Source organism: Cannabis sativa, chromosome 1 (assembly GCF_029168945.1).
Source record: "Cannabis sativa cultivar Pink pepper isolate KNU-18-1 chromosome 1, ASM2916894v1, whole genome shotgun sequence".
NCBI classification, from domain to species: Eukaryota; Viridiplantae; Streptophyta; class Magnoliopsida; order Rosales; family Cannabaceae; genus Cannabis; species Cannabis sativa.
In genome coordinates this window covers 34506170-34530572 of record NC_083601.1, presented here as the reverse complement: position 1 = coordinate 34530572, position 24403 = coordinate 34506170, and the positions used below count along the sequence as shown (strand labels likewise).

General features: G+C 30.9%; 1 protein-coding gene across 2 annotated transcripts; it reads left to right on the top strand.

Annotated features, from left to right (window-relative positions):
- Window positions 1-22102: 22102 nt before the first annotated feature.
- Window positions 22103-23370, top strand: LOC115706607 (uncharacterized). 2 transcript variants are annotated; one of them, XR_009683403.1, is made up of 3 exons: window positions 22103-22326; window positions 22540-22663; window positions 22841-23370. XR_009683403.1 is itself a non-coding variant. In XM_030634314.2 (2 exons), exons 1-2 carry the CDS (start codon window positions 22442-22444, stop codon window positions 23270-23272), a joined length of 654 nt encoding a protein of 217 aa, XP_030490174.2. In that variant the 5' UTR covers window positions 22336-22441; the 3' UTR covers window positions 23273-23370. The 2 variants fall into 2 exon arrangements, 1 of the variants encoding a protein (XP_030490174.2); XM_030634314.2 differs by lacking the exon at window positions 22103-22326 and having other exon boundaries at window positions 22336-22663.
- The last annotated feature ends 1033 nt before the right edge of the window (window positions 23371-24403 follow it).

Here is a 24403-nt window from a genome sequence, read left to right as displayed (position 1 = left end):
GTGTCACTAAACTTGCTTAAAACATTAAGCCAACAAAATATCATTGTTATTAAGCAAATATGCTTAAAATACAATGATCACAACAAGATATGAACTACATGCTTTCAATTCAATTATTCTCGAGAATATAACAAAGCCTAACTGAAAGCATAAACATCCAATAATAAAAATTATTGGCCCACAAAGTAGTTCATAACATCAACAAGTAAACTACATATAAATGTAATCTCAAAAGATAAAGCAAGAAACTCCCACTAACCCAAAGGAGCAAAAGATTATAAAATGCCTATATCAAAAACAGGTTTATCAAACAATATGGCACTTAATCCTTTGGTTAGAGGATCTGCAAACATCAACTTGGTCTTTCAATATTCTATCACAATGTCTCCTTTCTTAACCAAGTCTTTAATAGTGAGATACTTTATTTCCTTATATTTGGAAGCACTACTAATCTCATTATTCTTTGAAAAGAAAACAACAATACTATTATCACAATAGATTAGTATAGGAGAGGAAATAGGATCAACTAGTCGTATCTCTAAAATCAAATTCTTTAACCATAAAGCTTGCAAAGATGCACCATAACGTACGACAAATTCAACATATATATAGTAGATGATACGATTAAAGTCTATTTAACACTTTTCCAAGAAATAGCAGCACCAACCAAAGTGAAAATATAGCCAGAAGTTGACTTTAAATCATCTACACAACCACCAAAATCGATACGAATAACCAACAACTTAAAGATTGTTGACATGCTTATACACAAGCATAAAACTCTTCGTTCTTTGCAAATATCTCAAAACTTTATTGGCTGCAACCCAATGATCAAGGCCAGGATCAGATAAATATCTCCTAAGAACATCGACCATGAAAGCAATATCAGGTCTAGTGCAAACCTAAGCATACATCAAACTCCCTACTGCACTTGCATATGGGATATTCTTCATTGCTTCTCTTTTTAAGTCGTTCTTAGGACAATGCTGCTTAGTGAACTTGTCCCCTTTCAGAATAGGAACAGAACCAGCTTTACACAAATCCATGTTGAACCTATTGAGCACACGATTAATGTAAGCTTCTTGAGATAAGCCAAGAACTTTTCGATTCCTGTCACGATGGATCTCAATCCCCAAAACATAGGATGCCTCTCCAAGATCTTTCATATCAAAATTGGAAGACAGAAAATTTTTGGTTTCATTTAGTAATGACAAATCACTGCTGGCAAGTAAAATGTCATCTACATAAAGAACAAGAAAAATATAACGACTCCCACTGATCTTCATATAAATACACTGATCAAACTTGTTCTCTACGAAACCAAAAGATGTCACAACCTTGTCAAACTTCAAGTACCACTGGCGAGATGCCTGTTTGAGACCATAAATGGATCGTTTCAACTTGCAAACCAAGTGTTCTTTTCCTTTCTCCTTGTAGCCTTCAGGTTGAGACATATAGACTTCCTCATTCAATTCTCCATTCAGAAAAGCAGTTTTAACATCCATTTGATGCAACTCTAAATCAAAAATGCGCAACTAAGGCCATAATAATTCTGAATGAATCTTTAGTAGAAACAGGTGAGAAAGTTTCAGTGTAATCAATACCTTCTCTTTGAGTAAAGCCTTTAGCCACTAAACACGCTTTAAACCTTTCAATCTGTCCCTTTTTATCCCTTTTAGTTCTTAAAAAAATCCACTTACAACCTATTGGTTTAAAACCATCAGGTAATAAAACTAGCTCCCATACACCATTTTTCTTCATGGAGTCGATCTCATCATCCGTAGCTGTTAACCATTTTGAAGATTGTGGACTATTAAGTGCTTCACTAAAAGTGACAGGATCCACAAAATGATCAATATCATATTCTCCTTCTCCAAGATAAACAAAATTATCATGACACTTTGTTGACTTCTTTTGTCTCTGAGATCTTCTTAGAGGAGGTACTTCTGGAATAACTTCTCTTTGTTGATCATTGTTTTGAATAACATCTTCCACAACTGGAATTTCTTCAATAACAGGATTCTCATTAACAATAGGAGCTTCATCATTAATAGGCCCTTCATCAATAATAGGACCTTCATCATCTTCGATATCGGGAGCAATATATTCATCAACAATGGGAGCATTACCAACTGGAGTAGGATGGAGACTACTATTATCATCTCTTGAAAATGACATAGGAATACAAATTCCTTTAGAGGACTCCCCCATTTCAAGAGATGTTGAAGGAATTTTTTCAGCAACATCAAATTCCAGAAATTTAGCGATACGAGATTCAACAATTCGCGTACCACGAGTGGGACAGTAAAAGCGATAGCCTTTTGAGCGCATTGGATAACCAATGAAATAACAGCGATTTGTTCTCGGATCTAACTTTTTCAAATTAGGATCATAAATCTTTACTTCAGCTGGACAACCCCATACTCGAAGATGATTAAGACTAGGCTTCCGCCCAGTCCATAACTCAAAAGGGGTCTTGGGAGCAGTTTGCGGGAACACGATTTAAAATATAAGTTGCAGTCATAAGTGCTTCACCCCATAAAAACTCTGGAAGATTTGTTCTACTCATCATACTTCTAACCATATCCATGAGAGTGCGATTTCTCCTTTCAGCAACGCCATTTTGCTCAGGTGAACCAGGCATAGTGTATTGAGCAACTATACCATTTTCTTGTAAGTACTCTGCAAAAAGCCCCATGTGTTGTCCAGATTCTGTATAACGACCATAATATTCTCCTCCACGATCAGAATGAACAACTTTGATGACTCTTCCTAATTGTTTCTCAACCTCCTTTCGAAAAATTTTGAGTGTAACAAGGGCGTCAGATTTTTCTTTAATTAAATAGGTGAATCCATAACGAGAAAAATCATCGATAAAAGTGATAAAATACTTATTTCTGCACAACGTGGTGGAATAAGGACCACTGATGTCTGTGTGGATAATCTCTTATAAAGAGTGACTATAGATAGCAGTCTGCTTTCTTATTTTAGTCAATTTTTCACCAGTACAATCAGCACAAGTATCACAACCAGAAACATCAACAGGAGAAAGAATTTTAGCTAGAAGTAATCGATCAATTCTTTCTTTAGAAATATGACCCGATTTATCGTGCCAGAATAATAAGGATGTTATCTTAATATAAGATTTCTTACCCACAATATTCACAGCATTGAAAAAGGAAGCTAAGGAAGTCAATGATAATTTGAAAAGAATATCAGAGTAAAAACAGTTTCCAATTATTCGGAGTCAAACATAATGTCAACACTATAATTGGCTAAACGAAAAGAAAATCATTGGTTCACTATAAGCGGAAGCGAAACTGAATTACTTTAAAAGTAGGAATCAAGTAATTACTGTTCAAAACAATCTGAACACTAAACTGTAATTCAAGAATAAGTGTGCCAACATAAATAACGTCCACTCCAATATAAGTGTCCACTGTAAGGATTGACTCCCTCTCACTTGGCTTCTTGAAATCCCTTAGCCTCTGGTTGTTATTGTTTCTCTTCATATTTTCTTTATCCTTTGTTGGACTTGAGTTGAGAAACAAAGTGAGAAGACTCATTCTTTTCATTTTGTTAGCTTGCTTGTTTCAGCTATATACTGAGAAAGTAGATCACTAAAACTCCATGTTTTATTATAAGTGTTGTAGGCTGTCTTGATAAGACTGAAAGAGGCAGGAAGAGCATGAAGAGCTCGATGAATAATGAAAAAGTCAGGAAGAGGAATATTATGATCTTTCAACTTGGACTGAACATGAATAATTTTCAGAATAAAACCTCGCACTCCTTTGATTTTTCATACTTAATGGTTGCCATTTCATCCATAAGATGTCCAGCTTTAGCGATTTCACTAGTGTGAAATAGTTTTTCTACTACTTTGAAAAACTCATTAGTATTTGAGGTGTTTGGCAAACCATCAAAAGATGTTCAGGAATTAAACGGTTCATAGCAATGAGACTAAGATGATTTGAATTTTTTTCCAATGTGCATGAAGAATTTTTGGGCAACAATTCTGATATTAGAATAAGATCAGCAGATTTTTCTTCTCGAAGGCATAAGTCCAAATCTATTATGCCTAAAGTAATTTTCACATCTCGTTTCCATGTCTTAAAGTTGAAGCATTCAGAATTCAGATGAAAACGTTATTGTTGTTCGCAAAAAGGTGACCGAAAAATCCAAAAAATTAAAATTAAAACTTGAATAAGCAATATGAGCAATGCATTAGAAAATATTGTAGAGTCAACTGGTCATTATAAACTCCCCTTTGGGGTGAGAATATAACACACACATGATCTACCTTCATGAAGTTAACAACAAAGAAAAAATACATATCATTTAAAAATTTTATTACCTTTGGGCAAATAAATTTCTTAAAAATATGTATTAATTCAAACAAAAAATAATAATAAATTTATATATTTAAATTATTACCTTTGGGCAAATAATTAAAATATATACATTTAATATTAACTCACTTCATGGAATGTGAACTAATATATGTAAATACTACCTTTGGGCAAATAATTACACATATAGTCAACCAAAAATATAATATTTTCTTCAACATGTGAAATTTGGTGATAAAACAATCATTGAAAATTAATAATTTTCAACCAAATTTCCAAAAGAGATATATAATTGCTTTTATTATATTGATAAGCAAAAAATAAAGTGTCCACCATAACACATTATTTTTGTATCAAACAATCAAGTTTTATAACTTTAGAACAACAATTAATGGAAAAATGTGAAATAAAGAATATTGGTGGAGATTACATAGTCAAGATAAATTAAACAAGAGAGTGACTATGTCATATGGAACGAGAAGAAACCCAAAAATTTTTCTATGATTTACGGATTTTGAAAAATCATCAAAAATTGTTTTTAATAATTTTTTAACTGCATAATTATCATTAAAATAATAATAATTATTAAACGGCGTCAAAAAATTAATTAAAAATCACCAAAAAATCAGAAATCAAATTCTAATAATACTGAAAAAAAAATCGTCGAAAACGGACATCGGACGAGGCCCCACGCGCCCCACGCGCCACCTGCCGCGAGTGGGCGTTGCTGGCTGCGTCCATCTTCTTCCTCCAGCCGGGTCTGAAAGCGGGTCACGCGACCCGGTTCCTCCGATTCGGGTCTGCAACAGTTTTCCGGCCAAAAATTCGTCGAAAGGTGGGGATTTTGGATGGGTTTTGCTCGGGATTGAATTTCTAATTGATCTACGCTACTAATTTCGGGTATTAAAGGTTAAATCTCTAGATTTCATGACAAAAGCAATCCGAAAATTGAAGAACACAAAAGAAAAAAAAATTGTAATGCTAACCTTAGTTAAATCCGAAATTAATTATGTAGGAACATTGATAAACAATTAATTATGATAAATCGATTATCAATGTTAGATCAAAAACAATAAAATCAAAATACACAAATATAATTTCACATTATAATCATATAAACCCTAAAACTTTAAAATTAAAATTCTCTTAATATAGACTATGAATACAAACACATAATATATCAATTGAAAGAGAATTTAAAGATCAATAAAATCCCTAAAGTTTTAAGATTTATAAACAAAAAATTACACATAAAATAATAACGAAATTAATATGAAATAATGGATAATTAATATATACAAATTAATTATACTAATTATAGGTTCTAAATCATATACAATAGACAATCTGATACCACATGTTAGAAAAATTAATAATATACCCAAGATCTATTTGTATATAACATAGAACACAATAATAGTATATGATAATTGAGTATGTGTACCTGATTGATCCATAGCAATTATCTCTGATTGATCCACAGCAGTTACTCCAATTTGATAGTGCAATACTATCAACTAAGTCTTCCTCCCTAGATCTCTAAATCAGAAGCGCTTATTTTCTCTGATTATCAAAAGGTATACAATTGTGATGAGACAATATGTATTTATAGAGTTAGGGAGGGGACTTAGCTACAAAACCCTAGTTGGGCTGGGCCTGCTCATCAAAGGCTTCAGTCAACTAGAAAAGCCCACACTTCTGCTTCACCTAGACTTTACTCACAGATGCTAAGCCCATTAACAATTGATCACCAACAACATGGGCTAACACAGCAAAGAACTATCTAATCAACCCAAGTTTTAATAAAACCAATAAAATTTAATGTAAGCCCAAATAAAAGTCTAACATACATATTATACAATGTTCTCAATACAAGAATAATCATGAGTGCATAATGAAGCTTTCAATACCATATATTGGTAAAAGTATAGTATAGTGGTATAGTACTTAATCCCAAAAATGTTAGGTAGGTGACAATTTTGATAGACCAACATAATTTTGTTTCAATTGAATCACTATTCCCCATAATCCCCAGCATGAGTGCAAACTTGATTTGAACTTTGAAGTACTAGTGGACCAAATTAAGTTACCCTTGGCAACTGATATGTAAACATTGACCCTCAAAAGTCTTTGATAAATCAGATATGTGCTTGTGATGGTAACCCTACACTCTGCTCGGCCCCCTAGAAAATCAGAGAGAAAAAGTCCACTGAAAAAACACAAATGTCTTGGAAATGATTGGTTGGTATTGGCTAGGACTATGAAAGCTTATATGGACTTTGTTATTTCTAAGAATAGACTAAAGAAACTCCAAGACAAATTAACACAGGGCACCAGCTAGGCTAGCTTTGCTTTTTCTATGTGCATATATAGCTCTCTATATACATATGAGCTATATATGTGTGTGTATAAAACCAGCGTGCTTCTTAATTTACCGGCTAGTTTATGAGTTGAAACCGTACATAAAAGGGTCAGTCTGTGGTTACTTTACAAGTCTTTCTACTGAGACAAATTTCCGCAAATGGATTGGTGGGTGAGCTTTTGTGAATGTATAAAATTGGTATTACTAAGAAAAGTATCAGTAATAGTCACAGTAAAATTTCAAAAGAAAGAAAGAAAAAGTCTTTACCTGCATTGCATATAAATGGAAAAGAACCATTTCTGAAGATAATATCCTATCATATCTCATGCAAGCCTGTACTGGGGCCTTGTTCACATCATTTTATTTTATTTTTTTCAATTATGTTATGATTATATAATTAATTTTATTTATTTTAAACATGCTTTTAAGCCTTTAACAACGTTTGAAGATATTCAAACTTTTAATCACTATTCATATTGATGATAAACTCTTTTCTTCTTTTCTTTTGTTAAATTAATATTCAAAATAAAAAGAGTAATAGTACAAAAGTTGATTTCTATAATTAAAATACTAGATACAAGTTCTATTAATAGAGGTTCAAGAAATAAATTTGAAAACTAAAATATTAAAAAATAAAAAAAATTTGTTGAGATTTTAACACTTAACCACAATACTATAAAAATGGTTTCTCCCGTCGTTTTTAAATAGTTGTTTAAAATATTCTCATCGGTTTTTATAACTATCGCCTATACGATCATCGTAAAACAGACAAAATAAGCGACAGTTAAAAACCGTCGCTAATGTGGACTTTTTGACGGTTTAAAATCATTGCCTATACTCTGTTATAGGTGACGGTTTTAAACCGCCGGGAATGTAAAAAAAAAATACAGATTTAAAACCGTCGCCTATAAGGGCCCAATAAATTTTACGAATTCCAATTAAAACCGTCGTCTATTTCTGTAAATACTGTTATAAACTGTCGGGAATATTAATTTTTTCTGACGTTTTTAAACAGTTACTTAATTTTTTTAGCGACGGTCCAAAAAAGAAAAACATTTTTAGGACTATCGCGAATTTTGTAGTAGTTCCACTGTACTAAAACTAATATGTTAATAAAGATAACCTTTAATTAAATATAGTTTTTACATTAGTTGTCTCTAAGACTTGATTGAGAACATGTAAAGATGAGTGGCCTAACCTCCTATACCACATATCTATTGTGGAAAGAAAAGACTGGGAGACTGATTTACATTCAATTCTAAGGCTACTGTTGAACTAGAAAGACATGTTGGTCTAAAACATCTTCTAAACTTAAATAATTTTCCAAACTCTTAGGTGGGGTTTGGTTGGAGGTAATGAAATAGAATGGAATGGAAAGAAAATAATTTTTATTCTATTCATTTGTTTGGTTGCATTTTAAAGTATTAGAATAGCATTCTAATGGAATATTCTTTCCACCATTATGGTGGAATGGTTATTCCATTTTAAAAGGAAAGGAATGACCATTCCAATGTAACAAGAAAAAAAATTTAATGATTTTTTTATCAATTTTTTGTATGCATTTTAAATTTTATTCCATTCCATTCCTATTCCCATTCTCTTTCCTATATTTACTAATTAATAAGAAAATAAGAAAAAAAACTAAAAAAAAAATTAGCAGACAAAATTAAAAATATATATATATATATATATATAAGATAAAAAAGATAGTTAAAAAAATCTACAAAAGATTAAAAATATATATGTACAATTTTTAAGAAATGGAGTACAAAATAGGAGATAGATTTTTTTTAATAAGAAAATTGAAAAAAAAAGAAAAACAAACTAAAAAAAGTGTAATAAAAATAAGATTTTTAGTTACAAAATATGTAACAAGAAAAAAAATTTAATGATTTTTTTATCAATTTTTTGTATGTATTTTAAATTTTATTCCATTTCATTTCTATTCTCATTCTCATTCCTATATTTTCATTACTCCCAACCAAACGCCTCCTATATTTACTAATTAATAAGAAAATAAGAAAAAAAACTAAAAAAAAAATTAGCAGACAAAATTAAAAATATATATATATAAGAGAAAAAAGATAGTTAAAAAAATCTACAAAAGATTAAAAATATATATGTACAATTTTTAAGAAATGGAGTACAAAATAGGAGATAGATTTTTTTTAATAAGAAAATTGAAAAAAAAAAAACTAAAAAAAGTGTAATAAAAATAAGATTTTTAGTTACAAAATAGTTATAAATTATTATTTCTATATATGTATAATTTTTAAGAAATGGGGTACAAAAAAGGAGATAGTTTTTTTTAGTAAGAAAAAATGAAAAAAAAAAAAAACTAAAAAAAGTGTATTAAAAATAATATTTTTAGTTACAAAATAGCTATAAATTATTATTTTTTAATTACAATAACAACCCATGCATTGTATGGCTTCTTTCACTAGTATATATGTAAGAGCATTCCTAGTAGATAAGTTAAAATAGTTTTATTTTTAAATTATAGAAAAAAAAAGGTTCTAAAATTGAGCTTCCAACAAGTGAGATAAATTATAATTATTTTTAAATTATAATTATTTTGTATATTTTTTAGCTCAATAAATAGTACTTAGGTTAATGTAGAGATAGTTATTCATTGAGCTAAATATATTTTAATATTATTTTCTTAACTTTTCTATACATATTATTATATATTTTACTTTTATAAAATAAATAAAATATATTGAAAATATATTTTTAAATGATATAGAAAAAAAATAAAAAAAAAACTAATGTGTAGTATAATATAAAAATTTGAGGTAAAATAGATAAAATAAATTTTTAGTGTTGCATTTTAAAAAATAAAATAAAAAAATTATTAAGAATCCGTTAAAAAAATATTTAAATTAATTTAATTCAATCTACACTATTAAATACCTAAAATGTCATTTCAAAAAAAAAAAAACATGTAAAATGTGAGTCAGGTTAAATTAGAATCCTGACCTAATATAACCTCTACTTTACCCCAATATACATGTAAGAATAAGGGTAAATTGCAGCATAAATACTTAATATTTCTGATTTTATACACTAAAATACCTAATGTTTATTTTTTGTGGCAAAAATACTCAATGTTACAATTCTCTTACACCATTACTACCACTTCCTTTATTAACTCATAAATATAGACACGTGGAGGGCCTAAATACATTACATTTATTTATTTTATTTTAAAATTTAATATTCTTAATATAAAAAATTAAATATTATTTGTTTTTTTAAAAAAAATATGAGAGATGCAATACTAAATTACCATAGCTGAGTGAACCAGTATAGTATATGGAACATGATTATGTTGGATTAAAAATCTTATGTGGGCACATATGTATAATGTATATGCTATAATAAAGTGTGATACAAAATTAAGTGACCAATTATGTTATGGGTATCAAAAGGGTATTTAATTGTCATGGAAATAATGTGTAGATACCATAAGTTAATTTATAATTTGTTGAGGGGCCAAATTATAAATATCCAAAACTCATTCTAAGATGAGTCTATAAATAGGTAGTGGTCCCCAAGAAACACTAGGGTTTCTGTATTCTCTCCTTCCCCATCAGAGAAAATACTCTAGAAAATAGTGTATTCTTGGAAGATCAAAACCTTCTCTGCAATCTCCAACAATGGCTTCAGGTTAGTACTTCCGCTGATCTTTTATCATCATCTTCTTCTTTAATTTAGGAAAGGCTTTATAGATTTATGATTTAGGGTTTTTTATATTAAAGCACTTTATGAATATGTTTAGATCTGTGATTTATATATTTCTTAAGTGTTTTATAAACCCTAACAAGTGGTACCAGAGCCACCTTTGTTGAATTAATTAAAGATATGATGATTTTTGTTTATGAAATTTGGGGATTTTAAATATTAGGGTTCATATATATTTGATGTGATATATGTAATTTGTTTTTTTTGAACATTGCATGATTTGTCGATCACTATATATATACTTTGAGAATCAATTTTATGTATGCGGTATATATAATGATAATCCCCATTGATGTGTATTATTCGTCTTTTTGGTATATATTAAATGGTTGTCCTTCAGTGTGGTACAATAGTGTACCGTGCGGCTATCTCCTTCAATTATATATATATATATACTAAAAAAAAACACTTGTGAATACTGATTCGTTTTTTTTTTGTATATATATACGTTTTGATGTTATTGTTTTTGGCTTGCAATGGATTCGTTTGGCTTCAGGATTTGAAAGCTCGGCCCATATTTTTTTTTAATTGCATCATTAATTGGATTTAGTTAGATTTTTCTTTTGGTATATATATATATATGTTGGAGTATATTTTGGTTTAAACAATTTAATTCAAATTTTGGTGTTGGTTAATGACTAATATTTTGAGTAAATTAATTGAAACAATATGTCGCCAAAGTGACCTCTTTTGTGTAGATTAATTTATTTAAATATTAGGATGGTTGTGTGTTTGTAATTGATGCTTATATTGACTAACCCAAAGGTAAGTGAATATTTTGCTAGATTTCAAACATACCTGTGGCGATAAATGTGTGACAATTATAAGGTAATTTGTGTGAGCAATACGTTAATCCAAAGATTGACCTATTGTTTGGCACAGTTTTATTGTCAATGTTTGATTGCTACACCAAGAGTACCGCTTACAGTTAATATTACTGTCCAAAGACTTGATATTAATGTGTGTTTGGTATCTTGAGATGGGATTAACCAATTTTTGAATTTATTGTTTAATTATGCATATTAATGTGAGCTTGTTTTATTTGTTCTATATTCAGCTAGTTCATCTTCTGCTGCTTCAATATCTGCTAACATTAATTCTATTCCTATGCTTAATGGGACCAATTTCAAGGATTGGAAAAGGAACCTACTTATAGTTCTGGGATGTATGGATTTGGACCATGCACTAAGGAATGAACAACCTGCACCTCTCACTAAGGAAAGTTCCCATGATGATAAAAGGGAATTTGAGAGGTGGGATCGTTCAAATCGCATGAGTCTAATGATTATGAAACACAGCATTCCAGAAGCCTTTTGGGGCACAGAATCCGAAGGGGTTACTATGGCTAAGAATTTCCTTGAACAAATTGAGGAACGTTTTGCTAGAAACGATAAGGTTGAAATGACAACACTTCTTGGTTCTTTAATGAACATGAAGTATAAGGGTCAAGGAAATGTAAGGGAGTACATCATGGAAATGCATCATATTGTCTCAAGATTAAGGACACTTAAGATTGAGCTTTCAGATGATGTACTTGTACTCATGGTTTTGTTAACGCTTCCTCCACAGTTTAACCAATTTAAAATTAGTTACAACTGTCAAAAGGAGAAATGGACTCTCAACGAGCTTATTTCTCATTGTGTGCAAGAGGAAGAAAGGTTGAAAAAGGACAAAACCGAAAGTGCTCATTTAGCCACTACCCCTAAGGATAAGGGCAAGAAAAGGAAATTTGAGAATGAAGCTGCTAAGGGTCCAGTTCAAAAGAAACAACAACAGGATTCTAAGGGTTGTTTCTTTTGTGACCAACCTGGACATGTGAAGAAAGATTGTGCCAAATATCACGCATGGCGTGTAAAGAAAGGTATTAATCTTGATTTGGTCTGTTCTGAGGTTAATTTAGTTTCAGTACCTAGAAACACTTGGTGGATAGATTCTGGTGCTACTACTCACATAAGTGTTTCTATGCAGGGTTGCCTGAGCTACCGAAAGCCAAGTGATGGTGAAAGATACATCTTTGTGGGCGATGGTCAATCGGTGGAAGTGGAAGCAATTGGGCATTTCAGATTGTTATTAGGAACTGGTTCTTATTTGGATTTGAAAGACACTTTTGTTGTGCCGTCTTTTAGGCGGAATTTAGTTTCTGTTTCTTTGTTGGACAAATTTGGATATTGTTGTTCATTTGGAAACAATCAGTTTACTTTGTCTTTAAATACTTATGACAATCTTTATTTGTTAGAAACAATTGCATCCTATAATGAAACCTTGCATGTGGAATCACGAGGTACTAAACGCAAATTAAATAAAGAAAATTCAGCGTCATTATGGCATAAACGCTTAGGTCATATCTCAAGAGGTAGAATTGAGCGTCTTGTGTCTGATGACATTTTAGAGTCCCTTGACTTCACAGATTTCAATGTCTGTGTAGATTGTATCAAGGGAAAACAGACCAAAACTAAGAGATTAGGTGCCAATAGAGCTTCAGAAGTCTTAGAATTGATTCACACGGATATTTGTGGGCCATTCCCTACGGCATCTTGGAATGGTCAACAATATTTTATATCATTCATAGACGATTACTCACGTTATGGGTACCTATATCTCATTCATGAAAAATCTCGGTACGTGGACGTGTTCAAAGCTTACAAAGCCGAAGTTGAGAATCAACTCAACAAAAGGATTAAGAACGTCAAATCCGATCGTGGTGGTGAGTACTACGGTAGATATGATGGCTCGTGAACAACGTCCAGACCATTTGCTAAATTCCTAGAGGAATGTGGTATTGTCCCACGACACCATGCCGGGATCACCTAGCATGAATGGTGTTGCCGAGAGACGAAATAGGACTCTTAAGGATATGGTAAGGAGCAAGATCGCTCATTCTACCTTACCTGAGTCCCTCTGGGGAGAAGCATTAAAGACAGCAGCTTACATTCTGAATAGAGTACCAAGTAAAGCAGTTGCAAAAACACCTTATGAGCTTTGGACAGGTCGAAAGCCTAGTCTAAATCATTTCCACATTTGGGGATGTCCAGCTGAGGCAAGGCCTTATAGGCCACATGAAAATAAATTGGACTCCAAAACAGTTAGCAGCTACTTTATTGGTTATTCTGAGCGATCTAGGGGCTATAAGTTTTATGATCCCACCGTCGAAATATATTTGAGACGGGAACCGCAACATTTTTCGAGGATGTTGAATTTGGGGGAGAAATAAGGTTAGAGACATTGTTTTTGAGGAGGAATTGAATTCAAACTCAGTTCCTACTATCATTTTAGACAATGTTCAGGCTTCCACACCTGTCATTGATCAAGAAATGAATTCGGAACCTCAACAAGATAATGTTGAACAACTCCCAAATCAAAATGAGGCTATTGTTCCAGAAGAACAAATTCAACACCCTCAAGAACAAGAGCCATTAAGGAGATCCACAAGAGAGAGAAGAAATGCTATTTCGTATGACTATTTTGTATTTCTTCAAGAACATGAGGATGAAATTGGAATGATGGAAGATGATCCAATCAACTTGCATCGGTGCCATGAAAAGTTCTAACTCTCAAAAGTGGATTAATGCCATGGATGAAGAGAATAAGTCTATGCAAGACAATAAAGTTTGGGAAGTTGTCCCATTACCAGAAGGTGTAAAACCAATTGGTTGTAAGTGGATACTTAAAACCAAGAAGGATGAATATGGTAATGTGGTGAGATTTAAGGCACGTCTTGTAGCAAAAGGCTATACTCAGAAACAAGGCATTGATTATACAGAGACTTTCTCTCCGGTTTCATCGAAAGACTCTTTTAGGATAATATTGGCACTTGTTGCTCATTTTGACCTTGAGTTACATCAGATGGATGTTAAAACAGCGTTTCTCAATGGCGACATTGATGAGACAATTTATATGGAGCAACCGTAAAACTTTGTGGTTGGTGACCCAAAGAATATGGTTTGCAAATTAAAGAAATCCATCTATGGACTCAAGCAAGCTTCTCGTCAGTGGTATCACAAGTTTCATCAAGTAATTATCTCATTTGGTTTTGAGATGAATATTATTGATGATTGTGTATATCACAAGTTCAAAGGGGAGTAAGTACATATTTCGGTTCTATATGTCGATGACATATCGCTTGCTACTAATGATATAGGCTTATTGCACGAAACCAAGAGATTTTTATCTAAGTAATTTGAGATGAAAGATCTTGGTGACGCCTCTTTTGTATTAGGAATTCAAATACGTCGAGATCGTTCTCGGGGTATTCTTGGATTATCACAAAAGAGCTATATCGATAAAGTACTCAAAAGGTTTGGCATGCAAGATTGTAGACCAGGTGATACCCCGTTGCTAAATGAGACAAATTCGGTCTTAGACAATGCCCTAAAAGCACTTGAAATTCAGAAATGAAAAAGATTCCCTATGCATCGGTTGTAGGGAGTCTAATGTATCTTCGTGTATGTACGCGTCCGGATATTGCGTACATTGTTGGGATGTTAGGCGGATATTTAAGCAACCCCGGTATGGACCATTGGATAGCGCCAAGAGGGTTATGAGGTATCTTCGCAGAACAAAAGATTACATGCTCACATACAGAAATCGGATCATTTGGAGGTCGTAGGGTATTCGATTCGATTTCGCCGGATGCCAAGATAGCAGAAGGTCTACATCGGTGCTACATTTTCTTGTTAGCCGGAGGAGCTATATCCTGGAAAAGTGTCAAACAGACACTTGTAGCTTCTTCCACTATGGCAGCTGAATTCGTAGCGTGTTATGAGGCATCAAATCAGGGAATATGGCTGAGAAACTTTGTCACTAGGCTGCGTATTTTGGAGAATGTTGAAAGACCACTTAAGATATTCTGTGACAATAAATCAGCAGTGCTGTATTCCAATAACAATAGGAGCTCATCCAAGTCAAAGCATATTGACATAAAGTTCCTAGTTGTGAAAGAAAGAGTGCAGAGTGGACAGATTTCCATAGAGCATATTGGGACAAACTCCATGATAGCGGATCCGCTCACAAAAGGATTACCACCCAAGGTCTTTCATGAGCACACTGCTCATATGGGTGTAGTATTACTTGAGGATATCATGATTTAGTGGGAGTTTGTATTCTCTTTGCTTTATGTTTGTTTAAGACATTTATGTATTTGGTTATTTTCTGATCAGAAATAAAGTTTTTTTTAGTTTATTCACTCTGTTTTGTTATGTTTAAGTTTGACCTCACTTTGGTTTAAGGAGGACCAGTTGGAAATAGGCATGTTCGGTTCACATTGCATGTAATTTCCATGCTACACATCCATGATTGATCTATGTCATTTGGCTATATTTGTATATGTGACCATTGATGGGTTTAGTCATGATTGATATGACGAAAATCGCTTTGATCCTATATGGGTATAGTTGATGGACGAGATTGTTGTGAATACCTTTACATAATAGCAAATTTTGAGCTCATAAGGTTATACATTTATCAGGTAACATATGTTGCCCAAGTGGGAGATTGTTGGATTAAAAATCTTATGTGGGCACATATGTATAATGTATATGCTATAATAAAGTGTGATACAAAATTAAGTGACCAATTATGTTATGGGTATCAAAAGGGTATTTAATTGTCATGGAAATAATGTGTAGATACCATAAGTTAATTTATAATTTGTTGAGGGGCCAAATTATAAATATCCAAAACTCATTCTAAGATGAGTCTATAAATAGGTAGTGGTCCCCAAGAAACACTAGGGTTTCTGTATTCTCTCCTTCCCCATCAGAGAAAATACTCTAGAAAATAGTGTATTCTTGGAAGATCAAAACCTTCTCTGCAATCTCCAACAATGGCTTCAGGTTAGTGCTTCCGCTGATCTTTTATCATCATCTTCTTCTTTAATTTAGGAAAGGCTTTATAGATTTATGATTTAGGGTTTTTTATATTAAAGCACTTTATGAATATGTTTAGATCTGTGATTTATATATTTCTTAAGTGTTTTATAAACCCTAACAGATTATCGAATTGAAGTGTCAATATCATGGAAAATTGTTAATGAGAACACGTTTTTTTTTTTTTTTAAACAAGTAGCATTTAGTTTCTGATATTATGAATATTAAGTTTTAAAATAAAATAAAAATAAATGTAATACATTTGAACCCTTCACGTGGCCATATTTATGAGTTAACGAAAGTAATAGTAACGGTGTCAAGAATTGTAACATTGGGTATTTTTGCCACAAAAAATAAATATTAGGTATTTAAGTGTATAAAATCGGAAACATTAAGTATTTATGCCGCAATTTACCCTAAGAATAATTAGTATTTTAATTTTTGGGTAAATTGCGGCATAAATACCTAATGTTTCAGATTTATACACTTAAATACCTAATGTTTATTTTGGAGGCAAAAATACCTAATGTTACAATTCTCTTACACCGTTGCTACCACTTTCGTTGACTCATAAATATGGACACGTGAAAGGTTCAGATGCATACATTTATTTTTATTTTATTTTAAAACTTAATATTTTTAATATTAGAAACTAAATGCTACTTGTTTCAAAAAAAAGAAACGTGTTCTCATTAACAATTTTCACATGATATTGACACTTCAATTCGATAATCATGTTTCATATACTACACTGGTTCACTCAGCTATGGTAATTTAGTATTGCATCTCTCTTATTTTCTTAAAAAAAAATAAGTAATATTAAGTTTTTTATATTAAGAATATTAAATTTTAAAATAAAATAAATAAATGTAATGCATTTGGGCTCTCCACGTGTCTATATTTATGAGTTAATAACGGAAGTGATAGTAACGAGAATTGTAACATTAAATATTTTTGCCACCAAAAATAAACATTAGGTATTTAAATGTATACAATCGAAAACATTAGGTATTTATGCCGCAATTTATCCTTAATTTTTTATAAAGTTTGTTAATAATATCTTTACATACATCATCTTTAATTTTATCTTGAAAATTGAAATGGTGGATGATAATTTTTTTTTTCTTAAATGAATTTAAATTAAATACTCTTAACGATAATTAATAATATAAGAAAATAATTTTTTTCTTTAAAATAACTTTTTTTATTTTTTTTTTATTTTTCAGTTTTTTAATCATTAGAATAAAATGGGCATAGTTTATTTAATTTGTATTCATTTAACATTTAGAATAATTAGTATTTTTGCTCCCTAAACTTTTGGTACTATTTAATTTTACCATCTAAAGTATACGGCTTGTTAAAAATTATTCCAAAAATATAACAGTTACATAATTATGTCATTTCTATTAAGTTTTGTTACCTTTACCGTTAAAATTAAAATTAATATTTTTACTCTCTAAACTTTGACTAATTAATGTAAACTTTTATCCCCTTTTATTATAAAAATAATTTTAAAAATTATGGGGGTGTGCAAAAAGTCATCAAATCCAATTACAACCGACTCATCTAATCCCAACCGATCCTATAGAATTGGATATCCAATCATAATTGAATCGGATCGAATGTAAATTTTAAAAATCTAATCGGATCAAATCAGTTGTTAGATGGGACATCTGATCCAATGGATAACCGACCAAACCGATCCAATTATCATCCAATGGTTATCCAATTATATTTATATATTTTTAAAATACATTTATAATTTTATATATTTAATATATTTTATTTAAAAATATATATTAATTAATTTAATATACATTTAACACATGAGATTAAAGAAAAAAAAACCTTAGATCTAAAATATTAATTTTTATCTTTCTAAACGCTAATAAAATTGTAAATGCGTATTAAATAAAATTTATTTTTTAGCGGTTTTATTATGAGATCATGAGAATTAGGTTGGATTAAACTAATGGTTATTATGTATGTTGGATTATAAAATTTTATTTTATGTTTTTTTTTATATATAATTTTTTTTAATGAAATTAACTTAAATGGTAGCTAAAATAGATTAGGTGGATCCAATCCAATCCAATAAAAAACCAGTCAATGTATCCAATGGTTGGAACCGATCCAATCCAATACATTTATTGGATCGGATCGGATCAGATGACTCAATTCGATTGGATTGGATCGGATGATAAAATTCAATATCCAATAATTGGATTGGATTGATTGGGTCCAAATCTATTGGATATGATCCAATGAACACCCCTAAATTATAATATTCTATTTTAAGCAATTATAATATTCTATTAATTTTAAAAAAATAATAAAAATTATTAAAAACCTGAAAAAAAATATTAAATTAATTAAAAAGTATTAATTTTACTTAAAAAAATTAAAATATTCCGAAAAAATATTTTCAAACTTATTTTATTTATAAACACGTTTCTTAAAAAATTAAATAAAAATTATTGAGAATCTAATAAATAATTTAAATAAACTAATATTTTTTGAAAAAAAAATCAAACTTATTTATATCTATAAACTCATATCTTAATAAATAAAGAATAAAATAATTGAAAATTCAATAACAATATAAAATTATTTTGAAAAAAATTATGTTTACTTAAACAAATTTATATTTTTATGAAAAATAAAATACACTCAAGTTTATTTCCATATAATTTAGTTTTTATAAAAATTGAATTTTAATATTTTTTTAAAATATTTAAATGAATTTTTTATAAAAAATAAATAATTTTTTAAATCTCTTAATTATTTTTAAAATTTTAATTTTTTAATCATTCAAATAATTTTTTCTTAAGTTCTATTAAAAAATTGTGGTGTATTGTTTAGAATTTAGGGGTGTTTATTGGGAAACGGAGCATTAAGCTGAGACTGCCCCAGTAATGTAATCAGTGTGCATGGACATCGAGGTAGCTTTTGTGGTTTTAGTTAATTCATTTTGATTGTGTTAGATTGCATTCCATCAAGGTTATCAGATACTTATATTTTTATGCTACTGCACCAATAAGCATAACCCCTTTCCAAGGATAATATATTGAATAAACAAGACATTACTTTTGAATGGTAGACTGGACAATGGGTCTGGGCCTATACACATATACCCCTATATATATTTTATAGCTATAAAAAGGGAATGAATCACCAGCACGTAGCCTACAATTTGATGGATTTTGTCGGCTTGATACCACTGATTCACTGAACTCAACTTGCTTAATTACACTATATACTGTTCTCTCTCTCCCTCTCTCTTATTTATATTGGCCTTTAAAGTGGTTAATATTGGAAAGGAGGTCAGTGGATGAAAATTGTTCCTAAAAATAATAATAAAAAAAACTTGAAAGAGAGAGGGACATGAGACCTGAGAGACCCAGGACTATTAATATAAATTAAGGGTACGTTTTGATTATGGTTTTATTGATCTTCTATTAGAGCTTCGCCCGAGACAGTCATTACTCATGCTATACGTAAGTCTGACTAAATAAAGGGCCCTACGTACGTACAATATTACTGTTTTTTTTCTTTCTTAAAGGCCAACATTGCCATTTGCCATGGTTCAAGTCAAGTGCAAGTGGGTGTGGTCCCCTTCCCCAGTAATTACCTTATATATATAATAGTGTGTAGTTAAGAAGGAGAGGTGTCTAATGCCTTGAGCTATATATGCTTAGTTAGGATTCAATAAAGACTTGTTTAAGAAACGAATATACTAGTGTGTAGTGCGTTTGATCATCGTACAGTGTTGAACTAGAATGATTATTCTTTATTAATTTATAGCAATATGTCATGATATTGTTCTGTAACTAGTAAATTTTCGTGGTGAGACGTATACTTATTTTTGTGGATGCATGTAATTATGTCAGTGCGTAAGTGGGTATCATCAAATTGTGACGAATTGTGGTATATATTAAAATTAAACCAAGAAGAAGAAGAAAGGGTAATACATATATATATATATGGTTCTCTTATAACTACGTACATAATAGTCAAAACAGAAGCTAGCCGAGGGAAAAGAAAAGCGCGAGGATTATGGATTCGTTTTTAAAAGATGATGAAAGTTGTTTAATTTAAGAAATTCATTCCAAAACTTTAGCTCAAATCATGATATCATTAAATATATGTATATTGTTCTAATTTCCATATCTAGTGTGAATAACGTGGGGTATAGCCGCAATAAGTAAAAGCAAAAGAAGAGAAAAACTGGAAGAAAAAAAATAAAAAAAAAAGGAGAATTAGCTCACATTCTCAAGCTTAATGGACCTATGATAATTTTTTTTAAGTGTAATGAGGTGGGTCACTATATTCCTTTAAGGAAGTAATGAAAATGATAACCCAAAATAAATGATGATTTGCTGAGTAACGTATGGCTTATTCAAAAATCTTATAATACAAGCGTGACATATATTTTGGGGAATTTAAATAGCTAGGTAGGGTAGGTGATGCATATTTTATATATACCAACCAGCGTAATACAAAGTAAATAGATTTTCAATAGAATCGGCAATTTTGAGCACTGGTGGGCTCCAAAATCTACAACATTATGTGACATTGATTACTTTTTTTTTATTATTATTTTAAAAGAAAAGTTTCTTACTATTTGTTTAGGTAGAGCTTATTAGGAAATCTTAGGTCGAGAATGTTAATGAATTTTGGTCCCAAAAGATGGGTCCTACTCCTTACTGATCTGATATGATTCACTTTTTTTTTCTTCTAAAGTGTTTTTTTTTTTTTGTGATGAAGATGTAATGGCTCTATCTTATAGGTGAAGAAGCTCTCTTATGTATATGGACATTACATTCCCACTTGTATTAACCAGAGAGCAGAGAAAGTATGAAATCTTAAATATTTTAATGATTTCTTGTAGGGTATGATTTGAATGGAACTAGGACTGAGAAAAAGAGAAACACATACTATTGGTAGTTTTAAACTAAATTCTAAAGCAAAAGGCTTTTTCTTTCTTTCTTTCCTTAAAACCAAATTTGCACATATTGTTAAGTTTGTTTTGCACATACAAGCTCCCTAGTGGATTCCAAATACCTGCCGTTATTAGTGCTTTCTTTGCTCGAACCTTTTTTCCCCTTTTGATTTGTAAATTTGTCTGCAAAAATTCCTTCTTTGTAACTTTAGTCTTATCATATTTATTATGTCTTCAATCGACACGCAGTATAATGTTCCTTATTGTAATGCAGCAGAACAAACTACTTATTATAGTGCAAGATTTGTTAAGACTTTGTTGTTGAATTGTGCCAAAAAGGCCCATTTCATGACCGTCCCATATGTTGCGAACCAAAATTGAGTTGAAGTTTATTGGGCCCTCAATTTAATTGAAAGAAAAAGCCTACCCACCATTGGTGGGTCGGGTCCAAATTTTGTCCCCTACCCATTTCCCACAACTAAATCTGAAAATGATTTCTATGGCCTTCCACACATGGGAGTCTCCTCTACTCTTTTGCCAACTTGGTGTAAAAAAATGTTACATAAATTCATTTCGTTTACTATATTGATGTGTTCTTATTGTACTAGTGACCAAAAAAAGGAGAAACATAATCAAAGAAGAATGGTCATGCTCGTATCGTATATATAAATGTAAAGCCCAATTAGCTTTTCTGATGGTGAATGATTCTATAAACCTCAGACTTAAACCAATGTTGAGTAATCATTATGATGTTTTCTTGATTTTGCATCTAGTTATATAATATAAGTATGTATAATGGAGATAGACAAACAGATGTATATATGATGATGAAACATTGAGATGGCAACGTGGTGGGCACATAGGTCTGTGGACCATGAACCAGCTAAGCCTCCATATTCTCAATAAAAAAATCTAGCTTTCTTCCAACAAAAATGAAAGGAAAAAAAAGTGGTTAACATGATTTGTACACAGGCACAGGCACAGCTCAACTAAGCTTCCATCATGTTCTGAATATCTTGACCTTTCAACCACAAGCAACGAATTAATATAGAAGAAAAAAAAAAGGTTGGAAAATTTGGCAAGTTGAGAAAGGATATAATAATACTAACAATAAAGCTTACTATATGTATTATTTAGCTAGTTTTGATTGGTGGGCACTGTTCAATTTTTCATTCGATTGATGGAGTTGAATAAAGGCCTAAGGTGTCTCATTGAGAGAGCATGTAGTTTGCATGATAGGCTCAATTGTGAGATTGAACAGAGCATCAAATTTTGCAGGTTTTGCTCAAAGCATGGTCGCTTCTGCGATGTTGCAGATCAGATCCCATTCGATGAAAGGGAGAGATTAATTGTCGTGAGAGATTCACTAAAGGGTGTTGAAGACAATCTCTTCTTTTTACAGGTAACAACAGCTCTTCTCTGTTTTTTCATTGTTAATTTATTTTAAGGTAGAAACGGTCATAATTGAATACATTTCAAAATGGGCAATTTACACTTAGTTCTAGGCTGATCTAATTATCACAATAATGGCATATGGTAATGGTAGGTACTTGAAACCATAATGTTGATTTTTATGCAGAAATTAGAGTGTTGTCAAATGAGGGATAGAGATGAGGCTCTTAGTCGTTTAGAAGAAAGTAGAATGGTTTTAATAGACTTAGTGAGGCGATTTCAAGGAAAGACATCACCAGATGTGTTGAGAGAATTGAATGCATGTTTCGGCAAAGCTGTTATTCAAAACTTATTAAGAGATGGTGAAAAGGAGGAGGAGGAGGAGCCTAACATTTTGCAAAACAGAAGGTGGATATGGCCAAAAGCTTTAGGAAATATTGTTCTCAAACTTCTAATCTTCTCAGCAACCGCAAGCATATCATATATGGTCTCTAATTGTACTCGAAATCAAACCAAGCATTTGTACTCTGTTTCGACAAGAAAAACTCCTCCGTTTTTGGATTCAACTGAAGGAGAAATCAACCATAATTTATTCAATGTGTTTCATGGCAAGGGGTGATCATCAATATACACTTTTTTTTTTTGTAATCTTATTGTTTTACTTGGTATATTTTTTATTTTTATTTAGAGCATATGCTTACTTTCTTGTCGTTGGCATTTTTTTGGTTTCAAAAACTAAATAATATATTATGCACACACACGCACAATGCAATAATTAAATTACCGAATAACTTGGTGAGAGTTCCGCGGGAGTGAGCTGCCAGCAGCGGTGACAGGTAGTGCGGCATATTATTGATAGAATTAAATTAAGGGTAAATAAAGATACTTAATATTTTAATATTTTAAGTTTTTAAGTGATAAAATTAATATTTATTTTTAGTAACAAAAATTTTAATTTAAATTTATTAAAAAAATATTTACATACTTATATCGTTAAAAATAAATATTAAATTTATATCACTTATAAAATTAAAACTTTAAGTACTTATACTGCAATTTATTCTTAAATTAAAAATTTCTACTCGAGCTATTAATATTTAATAAAAGAGTTTTTTAGATTGTAAAGAAATGCATTCACATTCTCTACTTTACCCAAGCTATTAGAAATATCCTTATTATATTTAGTGGCTTGCTCACCCAAATTGAATGATCTCTTGAGGTTTCCATAAAAAAACATATACACATATATATAATTTATGAATTATTTTTTTTTTTCATATTTTTCATATTCATCAAAAATAAGGAAATAAATCTTTTGGAGAAGAAACAAAATTATCCCATTTTTACTAGTCCTATAATGTAATATTTTCAAAAGATATTAAGGGATTACATTGAGGTGCCAAGTACAACAAAAAGTATATTGCTATTGCATTCTGTTGACCGAGGTTTTCGGCAACTATTAAAATATGATTATAATGAAGAGCTGTAAGAAAGTGAGATGAAGATTTTTTACGTGGTTGGGGCGTTAATGAGCCTTAGTCCACGAGCCTCTGTTATTAATGGATGTATTTAATACAGATTCTACACTTGAGAGAATGTCTTTCTCTTAAATACAGAGAATGTTCTTGGTGAGTATTTTCTCTTCTTGCTCTTTTGCAAACCAAGATTCTCGACCCCATTAAATGAGCTTTGAGGGGGTATTTATAGTGTTTTGGTGGGGTAATCCCTAGAATTGTTCTTACACATGTAT

Coding starts and splice junctions, on each gene's coding strand:
- LOC115706607 (XM_030634314.2), top strand. CDS start 22,442: ATGGAGTTGAATAAAGGCCTAAGGTGTCTCATTGAGAGAGCATGTAGT. Junction 22,664..22,840: donor ACAATCTCTTCTTTTTACAG/GTAACAACAGCT, acceptor ATTTTTATGCAG/AAATTAGAGTGTTGTCAAAT.